Raw genomic sequence first — 16,549 nt, forward strand, 5'->3', positions numbered from 1 at the left:
CAGCAGGCACTGTAACTCTCTGATGGTTTGACTTTGCCCCCAATGGTGCCATTTTCCATTGTCTCCCGAAACAGATGGATGCCAGCAGCAGCAGCAGCAGCAACAACAACAACAAGCCCTTTATATGTTGTTCTAATACTCACCATCCCCGGCTAACTTGGACAATTGGAAGGGATGATATGAGTAGTAGTTTAGAAAAAACTGACAGTCACCACATTGGCTACCTACGTCCCAATGGAAGTTGGTCCATTTGAGTGCATGGGGCACTGCCCCACCAATCTGAATCTGCCCTGAACCAGACTGTACTCGCCTGCCTTCTTACAACCAGCCCAGGAGGTCCTACTGGTTACCAGCTTAAAAACGTAAGAAGAGGCTGCTGGGTCAGGTGCATTGATTCCAGCATCCTGTTCCAGATGCCTGTAGAAACCGTGAAGCAGCACCCAAGCACAAGAGCACTCTCCGCTACTGTGGTTTCTAGCAAATGGTATTCGGAAGCCCACTGCCTCTGACTGTGGATGCAGAACATAGCCATCATGGCTGGTAGCCACCAATAGCCTTATCCTCCATGAATTTGTGCAACTCTCTTTTTAAAGCCAGTCTTATCCTCCAGGATTCCCCCTTCTTATTCTCAGCATTGCCCTTGTAGCGAAGAAGATGGGAGCAGAACTACAATTAGGACTCCTCCACATTTCCACTTGCTTTGTGACTTCTAGGCCCAGGTCAGGGAGGTTTTTTCTTTTGTCGCACCGCTTTTCCTGGGAAAATCTGCTGTATACTGCTGAATCAGAGCAAATGCCAACCGGGTTTTCTGTGAATTGACGCTCGTTCTGATTCAGTGGTAAACAGCAGGTTTTCCCAGGGCAAGCTGTGGGACAAAACAAAACAGTGTCTCAGACCTGTGCCTAGAAGTCATGGACCGAAGGGAAGGAATTGCAGCACAACGGGAAATATATGTTGATGAGCCCTTACTTGGCGCCACCTAGTGTTGGCCTCCCTACCTTCAATTGTACCAATCCAAATTGGGACCGGTCACTACTGCCCTGAGAAATGTGAAAGGAATATGGTATGAAGAACATCCATAATGTAATTCTCTGTTTCACATGCAATAAGCAGACTGGCACCCACGCCTGTAGTTAAGGAGTTGGGGTGGGGGGAGGCCATGAGTTTTATTTTCACTTGTTGAAAATTAAGTTATTAGCTTGGGTGAACACTGATCACATAGCTCTACATTCCATGAGGCAAACTGACATTACAAATAAAGATTATTTTTTAAAAGTAAGTTGTGCTTAAAGGAACAGACATTACCAAAAAAAGAAAAGAGAGAGAGAGACATTACTCATGTATGCATGCATATTATTCATCTGTAAAATTAACTTTAAAGCATATGAAAGGAAATGAAGAAGACCTATTATGTTTACATCAATTAAGCCGCCATCAACAAACAATATTTTGAGAAGACAGGGAAAATGAAAATGTGTACCGGCTAACTGGCACACTGCTGCTGCTATGTGTGTTCACCAGAACTGGCAGCAAAGGAGAAAATATAGGAGTAGAAAAGCAAAATATTCTTGCTGGCAGCCAAATCTCCAAATGATGAGAAAGATGCCTAAGCTTATCCAGAGTTTAGTTTCCTTGCAATGAAGATCAGTGAAGACTATGGTGTCTTCAGGACATAAAGTTTTATGTACAACCTGAGCATAGAACAGAGGCGCGGACAGCATTAGCACTTCACAGATCTTGCCTCCCCGTTAGGTTCCCTAAGAAATCCACAAGTCATAGCTTGGGGTCCAGCAAAGAGCAAGGCACTCAGAGTCCCACCCTCCCAAGCAAGGCGGGAAATGCCTGCAAGGCAGGGAGCAGATCTTCCAGGATTCCAAGCCAAGGTGGTCCCTTTCTTTACTGCAGTCCTAGTTCAGTGGCTCACCTTGATACATTGCATACCTCAACTATTGACTTGGCTGGGTTTGCTTGTGAAGACTTAATGTGTTCTGCTTCTTAGAGCCCCATAATGCTGAATGCATCACTTGTCTGTTTGGTTCTTAATGCTGCGCTTTTTGTGGCTCATGATCCAGGTTTGAGTACGACTTGATCCTCAACCCTGATGTCAACAGCTGCCAGCATCACCAGTGGTTCTACTTTGAGGTCAGTGCCATGAAGTCAGCTACACCCTATCGCTTCAACGTCATCAACTGTGAGAAGTCTAACAGCCAGTTTAATTTTGGTAAGAGTGCTTGTGACAATGGAGGGAAGGTACATCCATGTACACCAGGGGTAGGGAAACTTATGCCCAGGGGCCAAATGTATTTGGCCGTTGGAACTCTTCCCAGGTCACCCTCTTTCTCCAGGTACAGTGGCGCATGACTGAAGCAGAAGCCCTAAACTGTGGTTAATCTTAACTACTGTCCATTGAAACAAGCCAACTTCACAACCCATGGTTTGTTTCAAACAAGCCATGGTTAAGATTAATGTCAGAATCTATTCCAAGAGGAGCACAGAGACCTGAAGCTTGCTGCAACTTGTTCCTACCAAGGGTTAGATATGACTTAAATTTGCACTCATGGCTCCACCCACTCTTGTATCTGGCCACGCCCACCACTGGCATGTGAAGAGTTCTAAAGGAATGCAGCCTCCAGGCTGAAAAAGGTTCTCCAGTCCTGATGTACAAGGCCAACTCTTGATGTGAGAAAAGGCAGTGGGTTTCTCTCTCAAGTGCCCAAACTATGTAAACCTTGATGTCTTTTCACACCTCTCACCAGTTCCATACCAGTTTTTGCTCCATTTGACTTTCACTTCTTGGCCACATGATTTGTTTTTCAAATGAGCTGCCGAGCTCCTTTTTGGGTGACTGGCCATTGCCTTGAAATCAGCCAAGGTGGACAATGCCATAGCCTATCAAAAGAATGATCTCTCACTCTCTTCTCTTACCAGCAAAGCACTGGGGAAGAAAGTGAGAACATAAATCTGCTAATGTGGAGATTTGCAACTAAACAACTATTTGTAACTGAAGATGAAAGATGCAGGCAGATGAGTTATGGAGGATGTTATTTGACTAGCGTAGGGATAATTGGTTATTTATCATTTATGAATTGTCCTCTTTACGCTTGGTGCTTTGCAAAGAAACATCAGCAAAACAGATTAATCCCTGCCCAGAGGAGGCTACAATTGAGATATCAGTAGTGGTGGGGAAGCATCAAAAGGAGGGCTGCATAACTTCTTGATAGCTTCTACTTGGCCTAGAGCAGGCATAGACCAACTCGACCCTCCAGATGTTTTGGGACTACAACTCCCATCACCCCTAGCTAACAGGACCAGTGGTCAGGGATGATGGGAGTTGTAGTCCCAAAACATCTGGAGGGCCAAGTCTGCCTATGCCTGGCCTAGAGTAAGAGGATGATGTGGCATGGTTTTGGATTGTGGGTTTTGTAGTTTGTTTGAGGAATTACCACCCTAGAATCCATCAGTACCAGCATTTCTAATGCTGGGTAATGGTGGAGGGGAGGGAGAGATTGAGGTTTGGGGGGGAACCCTCATTTTGCCTCTCATCACAGTTCCCGCCACTCTTGCTTTTGAAAGGGGAAAGTGAGAGAGTATGTTGGCAGTGAGGGGGTGATTACTTAAGGTAAGGGGTGTGGAACCCTCTTCAGCCTGAGGGTTGCATTATTGCATGGGAACTTCTAGGGCCCAAAGTCAGCAGGTAAAACAGACACATCCATTACTTCAGAACACATCCACACACCATACATTTAAAGCATACCCCCCCGAACTGTAGTTTCCCCCACATGGAGCCATGGTTCCCAGCCCCCTTAACAAACCAAACTTCCCATTAATACTGGGGGCAAACCATACACTGTAAATGTGTTTTTAATGTAGAATATCAATGTGACCTACAGGAATGAGTATGCCTCTTGCCTTTGAACAATAGGCTACATTCCACCCATGGGAAGAGTCAGTTTCTACCAGTGCTTTTTTCAGGGGGTACTCAAGGGTATGTAGTACCAGCACCTCTTTTTTGTTGTTAAAAAGTGTGACACTTACTGTAGCAACTTCATGGCACCTACTTTTCTAGGAAAAAAGCATAGTTTCTACACATGCTCTTCTCCATGCCTCACACTATACCCCAGTTGAACATGTAGATGGAGCAACTTAAGGCACAACTGTGTAATCACAGCAGGGTCCAAACACATGTTTGGGAATTGGGCTCCTGGTCAAGTGGACAGAGCCCTCCATGCTTGAACAGGATTCAAGCATCGATGTACATGTATAAACACGAAAGCTCATACCAAGAACTAACTTAGTTGGTCTTTAAGGTGCTACTGGAAGGAATTTTTTATTTTGACTATGTATAAACACTGTTTACCTTCCCGCTGGAGTGGTACCTATTTATCTACTTGTACTTTGACGTGCTTTCAAACTGCTAGGTTGGCAGGAGCAAGGACCAAGCAACGGGAGCTCACCCCACCGCTCGCATTAAACATTAAACATTGCTCCCATAAAACAGCTGCCCCAGATCAAACGCCATGGGTAGGTTGAATTTAGCACTAAACCATACTTTAGTGTGACACGAGCAAGCCCTTAGGCTTGGGCACTCCTTTCTGCCCTTTCATCCTCCATCACAGCCACACGGATATCATGTTCAGCTAACCAGGACTGGTTAAATGTGCTTTGTTTTCATTGTGGTTTGTCCTAACAGGCCAGGATAAAACTGTGGTTTCTTATCCTAATTTTTTTGGATAAACCATGGTCAATGCTAACTGCATTTCCCACTTCAGGCAAAGCAACAAATGAAAGTGGATACTTCTGATCCCTTCCTTGTGCCTCTGCCAGAGGAGGAACAGGAAGCTAGATCTTCCTGGTTTAGTGTTCAATCTGCAAAGGGCTTTTTAATGGTAGGAGCTCATGGATGTGTAGCAACAAGCCGCAAAGCTTTAGTGATGCACTGAGATACAGTGGTACCTCGGGTTAAGTACTTAATTCGTTCCGGAGATCTGGTCTGAACCTGAAACTGTTCTTAACCTGAAGCACCACTTTAGCTAATGGGGCCTCCTGCTGCTGCCGTGCTGCCGGAGCACGATTTCTGTTCTCATCCTGAAGCAAAGTTCTTAACCCAAGATACTATTTCTGGGTTAGCGGAGTCTGTAACCTGAAGTGTATGTAACCCGAGGTACCACTGTATGTGTGTGTGTTTATGTGTGTGGGTCAGTCCTTTCGGTCAACAGCATCTGCTGAATCAGCCTCTTAACGTCATCAGTGATATTTATACGATGCCCACCACCAATCCTGCATGGAGCTAATTTGACACCAAATCTGCCACATTTCTGTGGGTTTTGAAGGCTCTTTTTGAAAAATGTGTTATTGTTATTTATTTATAAAATTATTTATATCTTGCCTTCTGGCCTTTAAAGGGGCCTCCTGTGGGCAGCGTGCCATGCCATGCCCCTGGGACGAGCACCAACCACACCCATGCCTGCTCCTCGCCCCCCGGTGACAGAGCATGAAGCTCTGCTACTGCTTGCAGTCTATGTTTTCAAAAAGGGTAGACAAGATGAGCGGAAGTTGGAGGCGACGGTGAAGGCAAAATACACAGTAAAGCTTAATGCTGAAAAGGTTATTCACTCCTAGTCCATCCTCCTGGGTCCAGAAGGACTGGGTCTGCAAGGAAATAAGAGTAGCTTTCATGTTTCTGGTGTACAGATCTGTATGCTTGACTGCTTCACCTCTCCCTCTTTTCCTTAATCATCAAAAGAACTCTCACTTGTAATATTTTGTCAGTAGAGCTGGACTATACAGTATATCAGTTTGAAATTCCTTTAAAAAAATCTGCCTGAGATTTTTTTTTTAATGTTCTTGGAAACTTGAGTGATAAGGGGCATTCTGGAATTGCAGTGCCCATTGTTTTATAGAGCTTATCTACATTATAGAACTATATTGGTTTATTTTTTAATATAAAGGTAAAGGTACCCCTGCCCATACGGGCCAGTCGTGTCCGACTCTAGGGTTGTGCGCCCATCTCACTTAAGAGGCCGGGGGCCAGCGCTGTCCGGAGACATGTGGCCAGCGTGACGAAGCTGCTCTGGTGAGCCGGCACCAGCGCAGCACATGGAAACGCCGTTTACCTTCCCGCTATAAAGCGGTACCTATTTATCTACTTGCACTTAGGGGTGCTTTCGAACTGCTAGGCGGGCAGGAGCTGGGACTGAAAGACGGGAGCTCACCCCACCGCAGGGATTCGAACTGCCGACCATGCGATCGGCAAGCCCTAGGTGCTGAGGTTTTACCCACAGCGCCACCCGCGTCCCCCTATTTATATATATATATATATATATGCTTTCGTAGATTTCGTAGAAAAAACTTCCTCTCTTTTCCAACACATGAAAGAAACAGGACACGAAATTAATTTTGCAGATTCCAAATTGCTCTTTAACATGGAACATCACCACAAGAGAATAATCATGGAAGCCATCGAGATAGAGAAACACCCTCACAACATGAACAAGCGTGACGACACATCCCGCCTGCCAGACATCTGGAAATTAGCCCTCCCCACAAAAACCGACACCAGATCCAGAGGCACACAGAACGCCATCACCAATCAACCACACCAGACCCAAACCCAGACCCTCTCCACAGAGAAATTACAGACACCATCCAGTAGCCAAACCATGGTGGCACCTCCGGATGCTGCACCCCCCTGCAATCCCTACACAGATCTGGCTGGCACAGGACACAAAACCACAGCTCGCCCCTATACACGAAGCCAAGCCAGAGCACAACTAAGTGCAGTACAGCCATCTTCTCAGAAAAACTCTTCACAAAGCTCAAGATGTCAAGACACGAAGGCTTTAGCAACTAATCCACACCTAATGACCCACCTAAGTGGTACTCAGAATATCACCCAAGAAATCACTCAAGATATCCCTCAAGTGATTAAGGAACAAAAGAAGAAAAGGCACACTAGCCTGGGAACTTCCTCTCTGCCCAGAACATTGGAGGCTATACACCACACCCCCTCAACAGTATTTATAGGAACTCAAACACTGAGATCCTGCTCTGTTCCAGTAACAAGAAGCCGAAAGCACCAGCCTGAAGATGACGAGTGAGACCTCGTCGAAACGTCGCCTAGACACCCCAACTTTTACACGGGAAGACACCCGAGGACACCAAAACCTGCATATATATATATATATATATATATATATATATATAGAATTTTTTCACAAGTGACAAGGTACAAGGACACAGTACTTGTAACAGCAAAAGGTACAATGAGGAAATTATCACAAAGTAAACCAATATCCTTAAGCTGTATCAGTCCTTTGAATATAACTCCACCACATTCATATCTGGCTTGATGGAGGTTGCATCAAGTGTCCATCTTTGTTGACATATCAGATAAAGGGCCTCTGTATTATGTCAAATTGATCTTTTTGGGTAATGCCAGTAACCACTCATTTGTGATAGACCAATTGCTCTGATAACACTACGCCCCATATTCTCTCTTGCATAGTGGACTCCAGTCATCTTCCAATGACATGATCTTTCCATTCCTGCTGCAGTAAACAGCAAGGCTACTAATTCTCAGTGAATTATTTGAAAGCCATGAGAAGTTTGACTCATTAATAAATGATTCTCATGCTGGATCAGGAGGAAAGATATGTAATTGATTTTTTTTCTGCAAAACATCACAAAATGACATTCCTGCCAAAGATGGAATAAATCTCCATTCCTCCTACAGCCTCACCAACAATCCTGTGAGATGCTTGGGTTGACTCTGTTAAGTTTTACAGGGATCCAGTGTCACCTATGGACAACCTTAAATGGGGCCTGTATTTTAGCTGACATAGATTTGAATGGTGTTTTGCCCCTTATATCATTCTAAGCTTCATCTGTTAATTCTTTCCCTAGATCTGTTTCCCCACACACTTTTAGGACTAAAAAAGCTACCTGTCCATTCAGTAAAAAGAGCTTTGCAAATATAATATATCATTCCTTTGGAACCTGATCTACCCTGTAAAATTAAATTTTCAAACCAAGTCAAAGGACATCCGTCTTTCCCAATTCTTAGTTGGTGGCATGCAAATGATCTTACTTGCAATACTAGAAACCAGGCTGGGTGAATGTCATCTAATATTTGGAGCAGTTCTGTCTCTGAAAGGGGCTTACCATTCTTAAAAAGGTCACATACTCTATAAACTCCTTTTGATTCCCAGGATGCAATTGGCAATATTTATCCACACACCTAAAGTCTGCATGTTCCAAAATGAGCATTAAGGGGGAATTATATGGTGTTAAGTTTTTAGCCCAACACCTGCAAACCTGAATCGTAGCCTTAAAAAATGGGTTAACAAGAGTCAAAACTCTTGAACGGGCATAGGCCAACTCAGCCCTCCAGAGGTTTTGGGACTACAACTCCCATCATCCCTAGCTAACAGGACCAGTGGTCAGGGATGATAGGAGTTGTAGTCCCCAAACATCTGGAGGGCCAAGTTTGCCTATGCCTGCTCTTGAACTTTGAAATGCCATCAGTCAAGACGAATCCATAGACAGTTCAGTACCTTTCCAAGGGATTGAGAAATCCACACAGATTATGCATAAAAGTTGTCAGTGCTTTTCTTCTAGACAAAAGGGTGCTGGTACTCACCATGAAGTTGTTATAGTAAGTCCACACTTTTAACCAGTGCTCTTCTTCTAGAAAAAACAGTTCAGGTACTGCGTACCCTTGAATACCCCCAGAAAAAAGCACTAAGTTGTTTCAAATGACAAAAAAGGAGGGAAGCTCAGTTCTCTTCTCAGTTTATGCTGACAAATCACTTTATTGCTAATTCTGTTCCAATTGCGTATATTACTAAAGAATTCCAAAAGGTCTTGCCATTTTTTTAATTGTTTCATTGATAGTCCTGTGAGAAGTCCTTGGAATAAGAATAGGAATTGGTGTTGTTGTTGCTGCTGCTGTTATTATTACAGTATTATTATTATAATATATTTTTCCTGTATTATCCTTCATCCAAGGATCCTAGGGTGGTTTACAATATAAAAACACAAAAATGCATACCCTACATACCAGAAATTTCCCCATAGGAATAAATAGAAATTGTCAACTCATTATGTGAATGTTTTCCTAATAAACAATTTCCTGAGAACACATTGTGTTTGGAGAGCGAGACCTGCATGTACAATCATCTGATTCTGGCTATGTTTTTGTTTCACTATTTTCCCTCCCTTGCAGGCCTTACTGTCATTAAGTGCCATGTTAAGATCACTGTCGGAATCTGACAGGGCTGATTCATTTGGCTGACTTTCAGACACGTCCTGCATTTCCGCCAATTTTGCTGCATTCCACAATGGTCTTGATGTTATACCCCTCAAATTTATAATATTATTTCTTCAAAAATGTTTTTCTATGCCGTTTGACTAGTTTTGATTCCAGGCAGAGATGCAGAGTTAGGCCTCCATTTTGCTCAATGACAAGGCATGCCCCCCCATTTAAAAAATGTTTAATTCCCATGGTCTCCTCCAAAGAATCCCAGGAATTGTAATGGTGAGAGCATTGAGAATTCTCTTCTAGAGATCTCAACCTTGCCCACCCCCATCTCTCCCATTTACCAAAGAGTCACTGTTAAATGAGATTTGTGTCTGTAGTTTGGATACGTTCCATCTATTGCCCTGGAGAAATGTTTGCTATGTTCTCCGGATCTGTCACCTGATGATCTTGATTAAAAGGCATTCTCTTAAAAGCAAAGAAGTTAAGGGCTTCTTGACATGTATTTGCCTTAATGAAAACTAAGCAGAGAATTGGCAGTGGCTAAACCACTGAACCTTTGGGGCTTGCTGATCAGAAGGTTGGCAGTTCGAATCTCCGTGACGGGAGTTTTCATCTGTTGGAGGAAGGAGAACAAAGAGGGAACTAGTCTAGTTTCTCCAGGGAGGAAGTTCCAGAGTCTGGGAGCAACCACTAAGAAGGCCCTTTCCTGCCTCCCCACCAAGAATGCTTGTAGTAGGACCAAGAGAAGGGCCTCCCCAGAAGATCTCAAAACCCAGACATATGAGTGAATAAGGGCTTTCAAATAGCCATGAGGGGCCACGGATCTAAGCCCTGTGGGGACACGGGTGGCACTGTGGGTTAAACCACAGAGCCTAGGGCTTGCCAATCAGAAGGTCCGCAGTTCGAATCCCTGAGACGGGATGAGCTCCCGTTGCTTGGTCCCAGCTCCTGCCAACCTTGCAGTTCGAAAGCACACCAAAAAGTGCAAGTAGATAAATAGGTACCGCTCCAGTGGGAAGGTAAATGGCATTTCCATGCGCTGCTCTAGTTTTAGTGTTCCATTGCGCCAGAAGTGGCTTAGTCATGCTGGCCACATGACCCAGAAAAACTGTCTGCGGACAAACGCCAGCTCCCTCAGCCTGTAAAGCGAGATGAGCGCCGCAACCCCAGAGTCGTCTGCGACTGGACTTAACTTTACCTTTACCTTTTTGTTGTGGGATGAGTGTGGGATGGGGTGGGGAATATCGTGAAGACAGACTAAATATATAATCGGAATTCACAACACATGCCCCTCATCCATGAGACAATTCCAACTTCCTCCTGCCTTCATGGTTGAAATGACAGTATCAGATCTTAGAATTGTAGAGTTGGAAGGGATCATAAGGGGCATCTAGTCCACTGTTGCCATCCATTTTGCCCCTTGCCCAAAGTTTCAGTTGGAAAGTCTGGTTTAAAAGAGCTACATTTTTTTAAAGCCACTGCATGAACTTTTGCATATCCCCATTGATTTGTCACAAGCTGTCTTTAAACATTATCAGGTATTGGTGTGAAATAGCGCAACATGTTCATTTGTGCAAGCCTGTACAGTCGAATGCAACATGAGGACACCCCTTCTATTAATGAAGAACAGGACAGGGATATGCAAATCTGCACCATTGTTTTGGGTCAGGGAAAGTTTCTTGGTGACGTTATGCTGCGCACAGCAAGAAACTGATTACTGCCATGCACAGCTTGTTTCTGCCTCAAACTTGCAGAACCAATGAGTTCCCCTGCCCTTCAGTGCTCAATTCTGGAGAGAAAAGTATGTGCAGAACTGCTTTCAGAGCAACCTCACTGCACTGAAAATATTATGTCTGTCTTCACCTGAAAAGTGTCTGTCTTCACCTAAGAAATGTCCTGGGTAAAACAGCTGTTTTGCAGTTGCAGAGGACATCATATCGCTTTTTTAAAAACTGCCTTTGTTTTGTGTAGGCATGCAACCGGTCATGTACTCAGTGAAGGAAGCTCTCCAGGGCAGACCTCACTGGATTCGGGTGGGCTATGATATCTGTTATTACAAGTAAGTGTACTCCACCTCCTTTTCCAGAATGTTGCTTGGGCTTTCCTTCCTCTCCTGCTAGTCATTATTACCCCATTAACTTTGCACTACCAATTCTACTTCACCCTGTAAATGCAGATCACAGGGGCTACAAAATGATGGAGATCAAAAACATCATTGTTGTTTTTTCTAGGGCAGTGGTGGGGAGAACATTTTTCAGTCTGAAGGTTTCTTTCTCTTTGTGGGCAACCATTTGCAATGGATGCAACTACAGTCACCTACTAGCCACACAAGTTAGTGTTTTGCTTTTTAAAAATAGTTATTAGTTTTAAATACATGCATACAGATAGGAATGGGGGAAAAATTCATTTCAGCTCTCATTTAATGCTGAATGTATGTAATACATAATACTCGAACTCAAACCCAGCCATTATTTAAAATTCACACTTCTCCAAATTTTGCAGAGCAGTTCTCTTGCTGCGTGCAAGAATGCATATGCTGGGGTAAAGTGAGCAGGGGGTGAGTGGGTTGTATATATTTGTGTAAATAGTATACAAAAATGCATTATATTAGGGGAAGTGCTTTGCAAAGATGTGTATGTTAGGCAAAATATTAGGAGAAATGTGCACTAAAATGCAGGTGAATTTTCATGAGGGCTTTGTCCACGTTTCCAATTTTAATTCCGTAAGCATGATGCGGGAGGCGCTGTGGGTTAAACCACAGAGCCTAGGACTTACCAATCAGAAGGTCGGCGGTTCGAATCCCCACGATGGGGTGAGTTCCCATTGCTCTGTCCCAGCTCCTGCCAACCTAGCAGTTCAAAAGCACGTGAAAGTGCAAGTAGATAAATAGGTACCGCTCTGGCGGAATGGTAAATGGTGTTTCCGTGTGCTGCTCTGGTTCACCAGAAGCAGCTTAGTCATGCTGGCCACATGACCCGGAAGCTGAACACTGGCTCCCTCGGCCAATAAAGCGAGATGAGCGCTGCAACCCTAGAGGCGGTCACGACTGGACTTAATGGCCAGGAGTCCCTTTACCTTTACCTTTAAGCGTGAATCCTGAGTGACATTTTCTCCAATAGAAACATTTGACCTACATGTTGGGGTTGAGGACAGCCCTCCTCCTTCAAAACCCCTTGCAACTTTCATTTGTGTAGGTGTGAAAATTCTATGTGTTTTTAGTATCAGGAGCAGTTTCTCTCCCCCCCCCCACCCGATGCTTTTTGAAAGCTTGTTTTACTTCTCGTATAATGTTGCCTTGGCAACAATGATGGGTGGGATAGACTTGTTTTCCCCCCCTTCCAAACAAAGAAATGAAAGTGGTAGATTTGCTATCAGTAGGATGGAACCCCAATGAATGCTGCTACTCCCTAAACACACAAATACAGACACATGTGTGCCCCAGCATTGAGGGTTGGTCATGGTGTTGGAATGGGTGACCACTGGTAGTGACTCTACTACTGTTGTTTATGGCAGGAGTAAACAAGCGTTTTAATCAAAACAAAAAAAGGAGGGGGAAACCATTGTTGTTGTAATGCAAGGTGGGGGAGCATTTTTCAGATCAAGGGCTGCATTCCTTCCTGTGCAACCTTTTTGGGTGGGTGGCACATGCCATTGGTGGGCATGACCAAAGGCAAAAGTGGGTGGAGCAACAAATGAGAATTTCCCCTTTGTACAGTAGGCTAGTTTCTGCATACACTCACACACCCCTCTCAGCCAGCCAGCAGATGGCATTCAAGGACAAATTCCAGCCAGGCCAAGACTCCTAAGGAGTGTGTGAAGTAGGGCCAATGAGGGGTATGTTCTGAGGAGAGTTCTGAGGGCCAGACAGATAGGGCTTGATGGTTGGCTTTAGCTCCTGGGGTCTGATGTTCTCTATCCCCACTATAATGAAAAGCTCCCCACCTTGAAAATAATGTACTATTTTGCCTCTCTGAAAGAAATCCCACTCAAGGGCTGTGGGTGCCCGCACAAAATGGCTGCCATGAGCAGCAAAAAAGAGAGGGGGCAGTACTCCATAATGTAAGAAAAGAAAAGAAAAACCTTGATCCCTTAGCTGCCTTGGGAAACAATGTTCTCTCTTCCTTCTGCTGTTGATATTCTGAAGCAATTTCAATTAGTTGATTTTAGGTGGTGGGCACCCACTTCTTTACTCCTTATGATTTTTAGAGCACCTCTTAGGCCATTGTTGCAAGCTAGCTTTTAACAGGAGATTCTCACTGCATGACACTCTGTTCCTTATTCTCCTCCTCCTCCTCCCTTTCCATCCTGATCTAGCAACCTCGCTCCACTTTCCAGCCAGATCAATGGCCCCCTTTCCCCTCCTTGCATGTCCTCCCTCCCTCCTGCTTTCTCCTGGCATGAACGACTTTCCTGAGTGCTGGCAGACTTGGGCGCAAGCAGATGTAGGGGATGCAAGGCTTATAGGCTGATTACAGTCATAATGGGCCCTAATGTCATTAACAAGGCCGTTATTGTGCAGTGATTAAATAGCAGCTGACTGGTACGATTAAACTGTGAAAGTGCAATTAAGTTCTTAATCATAATCTGGAAAGGGATAGGCTACAGATGATGGGATAGGACTGGCTTGTTCTTTCTCTCTCTCCCCCCCGCCCCCGCTTGTTCCCCCAGAATATGAAATGTGCTGAATTTTATGTTGATGTGCTCTGGAAAGGTTTCATTCTTCATCTCTGTCATCTGATTCCTATCCACCCATATATCTGTCTAGGATCACTGTTGCCCCCAACGTCTGCCTGGATTCTTCTAATCTAATCTGATTTCCCAGTTCACACATCATCAATTTTCTTTAGATAATTGGTAGGCTGAAATTTCTCAGAAATGACTTTTTCTGATAAAATTCCTAAAGGTGTTCTATCTTTCAAGCCTCACCAGTCCGACCTGGGAGAATACACCGTGGGATGGGCTCCCATTTTCCCATCTGTGAAATTCGGGTGCAGCTGTGGTACCAGTTTTGGTATTGTTTGATATAATTTTAATACTGATGAATAGCCCTTATGGGCAGCAATGAAAATAAAAACGGGCCTAGAGGTGAACTTATCAATGGTGGTGCTCTTTCTGCTGGTTGGTCCCCACCATTTCTCTTTTCCCATCAATTCTGCTTTGAACTATGCATCATTCAGAACGCCTTTCAGCATCATTCAGAAAGGAATTGTAGGACAAAAACCAACAATGGCAGCAGCTGCAAGGAACACACTGCAAAACAACTGGCAGTGAAGAAGGGCAATTGGAGGTAGTGGATGGGTTCAAAGCTTCTGGCAGCTCCTGCGCCAGCCCTAGTTCCAAAATTGAAACTGAATGTTTAGCTCAGCCTTGGCAAATTAACTTCAGGCAATGCAGGAAATGCCTATGGCTCAATGGTACAGCATCTGCTTTGCATGCAGGCGCTCCAGGTTCAACCACTGTAGGGCTGTGAAAGACCCTTGCCTGAAACCCCAGAGAGCCTCTGCCTGTCAGTGTAGGCAGTGCTGAGCAAGATGGAGCCAATGGTTTGACTCAGTTGAAGGCAACTTCCTATGCTAGATGTGACCTGGGGAATCCCTCTGCCAGTGATGGCCTTGGGAGAATACCATCTATCAGCTTTTCCTCGCCCTCTACACATCTGTAACAAGCAGGAAAAGTAATACTGACCTACTGATATGACAGGACTGTTCTGAAGATTACTGTTCTAATGAATGCAAAGCACTGCAAATACTCTAACACTCTATATACATGTTGTTATTATTATTATGAACAGCTGAAGGACCAGAAACTACTTTGAAACTCATCCAGGAATGCAAATAGGCCTGGGGAATGTGGGTTTTTGCAATACAGAGAGTGCATTTAAAACAAGATTTGGCATAGTTCCTGAACCCCACTCCCTCTGCCCCTGCCCAACACTCACACACAATTTGAGTGCAAATGTTAGGTACTGTCCAAGGTGGAAGCCCTCCTTTGTTCATTATTGGATGCACTGGGCTGCATCCAAAGCTCTCTTGTGCTAGTGGACATGTGTGTTTTAATGTCACACAACAGAGGAAGCCCAATGCAACAGTTGTGCTGGCGGAACTCGTTGTGAAACAGGTTTGCACGATCCGTTGTGTAACAAAGTTGTCCACAACATGTTCCATGTTCTCTGGTGCAGGGAGAGAGATCAGGACCCTACTGTGCTTTAGAAATGCACTTCCAAACAGCAAATGAATAACTTTATGGAAGTAGAATGATAACAGTGCTTGCAAACATACAGGCACACCCATAGACATACAAGTTAACTTTAGTAGCTACAGTAATTACGGATTGTTTACAGCATTCCCTGTCCACTCTTGTGCTAGTGGGTGTGAGAACGTTAACGCTGCACAACAGAGGAATCCTATGCAATAGCTGCACTAGTAGAAACTCATTACAGTGGTACCTCAGGTTAAGTACTTAATTCGTTCTGGAGGTCCGTTCTTAACCTGAAACTGTTCTTAACCTGAAGCACCACTTAGCTAATGGGGCCTCCCGCTGCTGCTGTGCCGCTGGAGCACGGTTTCTGTTCTCATCCTGAAGCAAAGTTCTTAACCTGAGGCACTATTTCTGGGTTAGCGGAGTCTGTAACCTGAAGCATATTTAACCTGAAGAGTATGTAACCCGAGGTACCACTGTACACAACAGATTGCAAATCTCTTGTGCAACTAAGTTACTAGCCACCTGCTTATGGATTCTCTTGTACAACATTTCACCAAAGGGAAAAAAATACCACTAAGTGACTTTAGCTTAGTGCTACATTGGATGCAAACCTGTCTATTCATCACACACCCAGCCATTATGCACAACACCTTATCAAATATAAGAAGACAGGTCTCAGTCCTGAGGAGTTTACAATTTCAATTTGCAACAGAGAGACGGTAGGGAGAATTATATGTCTGAGTCCACTCAATGGTCCCCAATGCTAGTCCTACTCAGAACAAACCTATGGACGTTAGTGGACGTGACCTGCTTCTTGGAATTCTTTTGACATGTGGCACAAGAGATTCAAGACTGGGGAACCTGGAATCTCAACACTGTGGTGTACAGTTGCCAAATGATTTCCATGCCTCTCTCCCTGAAACCCACCCACCATTGCTGTGTGGACTGATTGCAGTTCACGTCAGTGCCTTTACAAAACCAGCCAGCTTCATTAATGTCCAATTCAAATTGAAGTCATCCAAATGGGCCCTGGCAATATATATTTTTTCAGCCTTCAAAATGCTACAAGTTGTGCTGGTGTATAAAATA

The 16,549-nt window shown here is 44.3% G+C and overlaps 1 protein-coding gene across 2 annotated transcripts in view; it reads left to right on the forward strand.

The window, feature by feature from the left end:
• The window catches only part of AGBL1 (AGBL carboxypeptidase 1), a 402,258-nt gene that overhangs the window by 92,006 nt on the left and 293,703 nt on the right, over positions 1–16,549 (forward strand). For both annotated transcript variants that reach the window (XM_083475009.1, XM_083475010.1), the window contains exons 14-15: positions 2,073–2,221; positions 11,231–11,318. In XM_083475009.1, coding sequence (XP_083331135.1) covers positions 2,073–2,221; positions 11,231–11,318 — 237 coding nt within the window. The remainder of the gene's footprint in view (positions 1–2,072; positions 2,222–11,230; positions 11,319–16,549) is intronic.

The sequence above is a fragment of the Podarcis liolepis genome, assembly GCF_965112155.1.
Source record: "Podarcis liolepis genome assembly, chromosome: 14".
Lineage (NCBI taxonomy): Eukaryota > Metazoa > Chordata > Lepidosauria > Squamata > Lacertidae > Podarcis > Podarcis liolepis.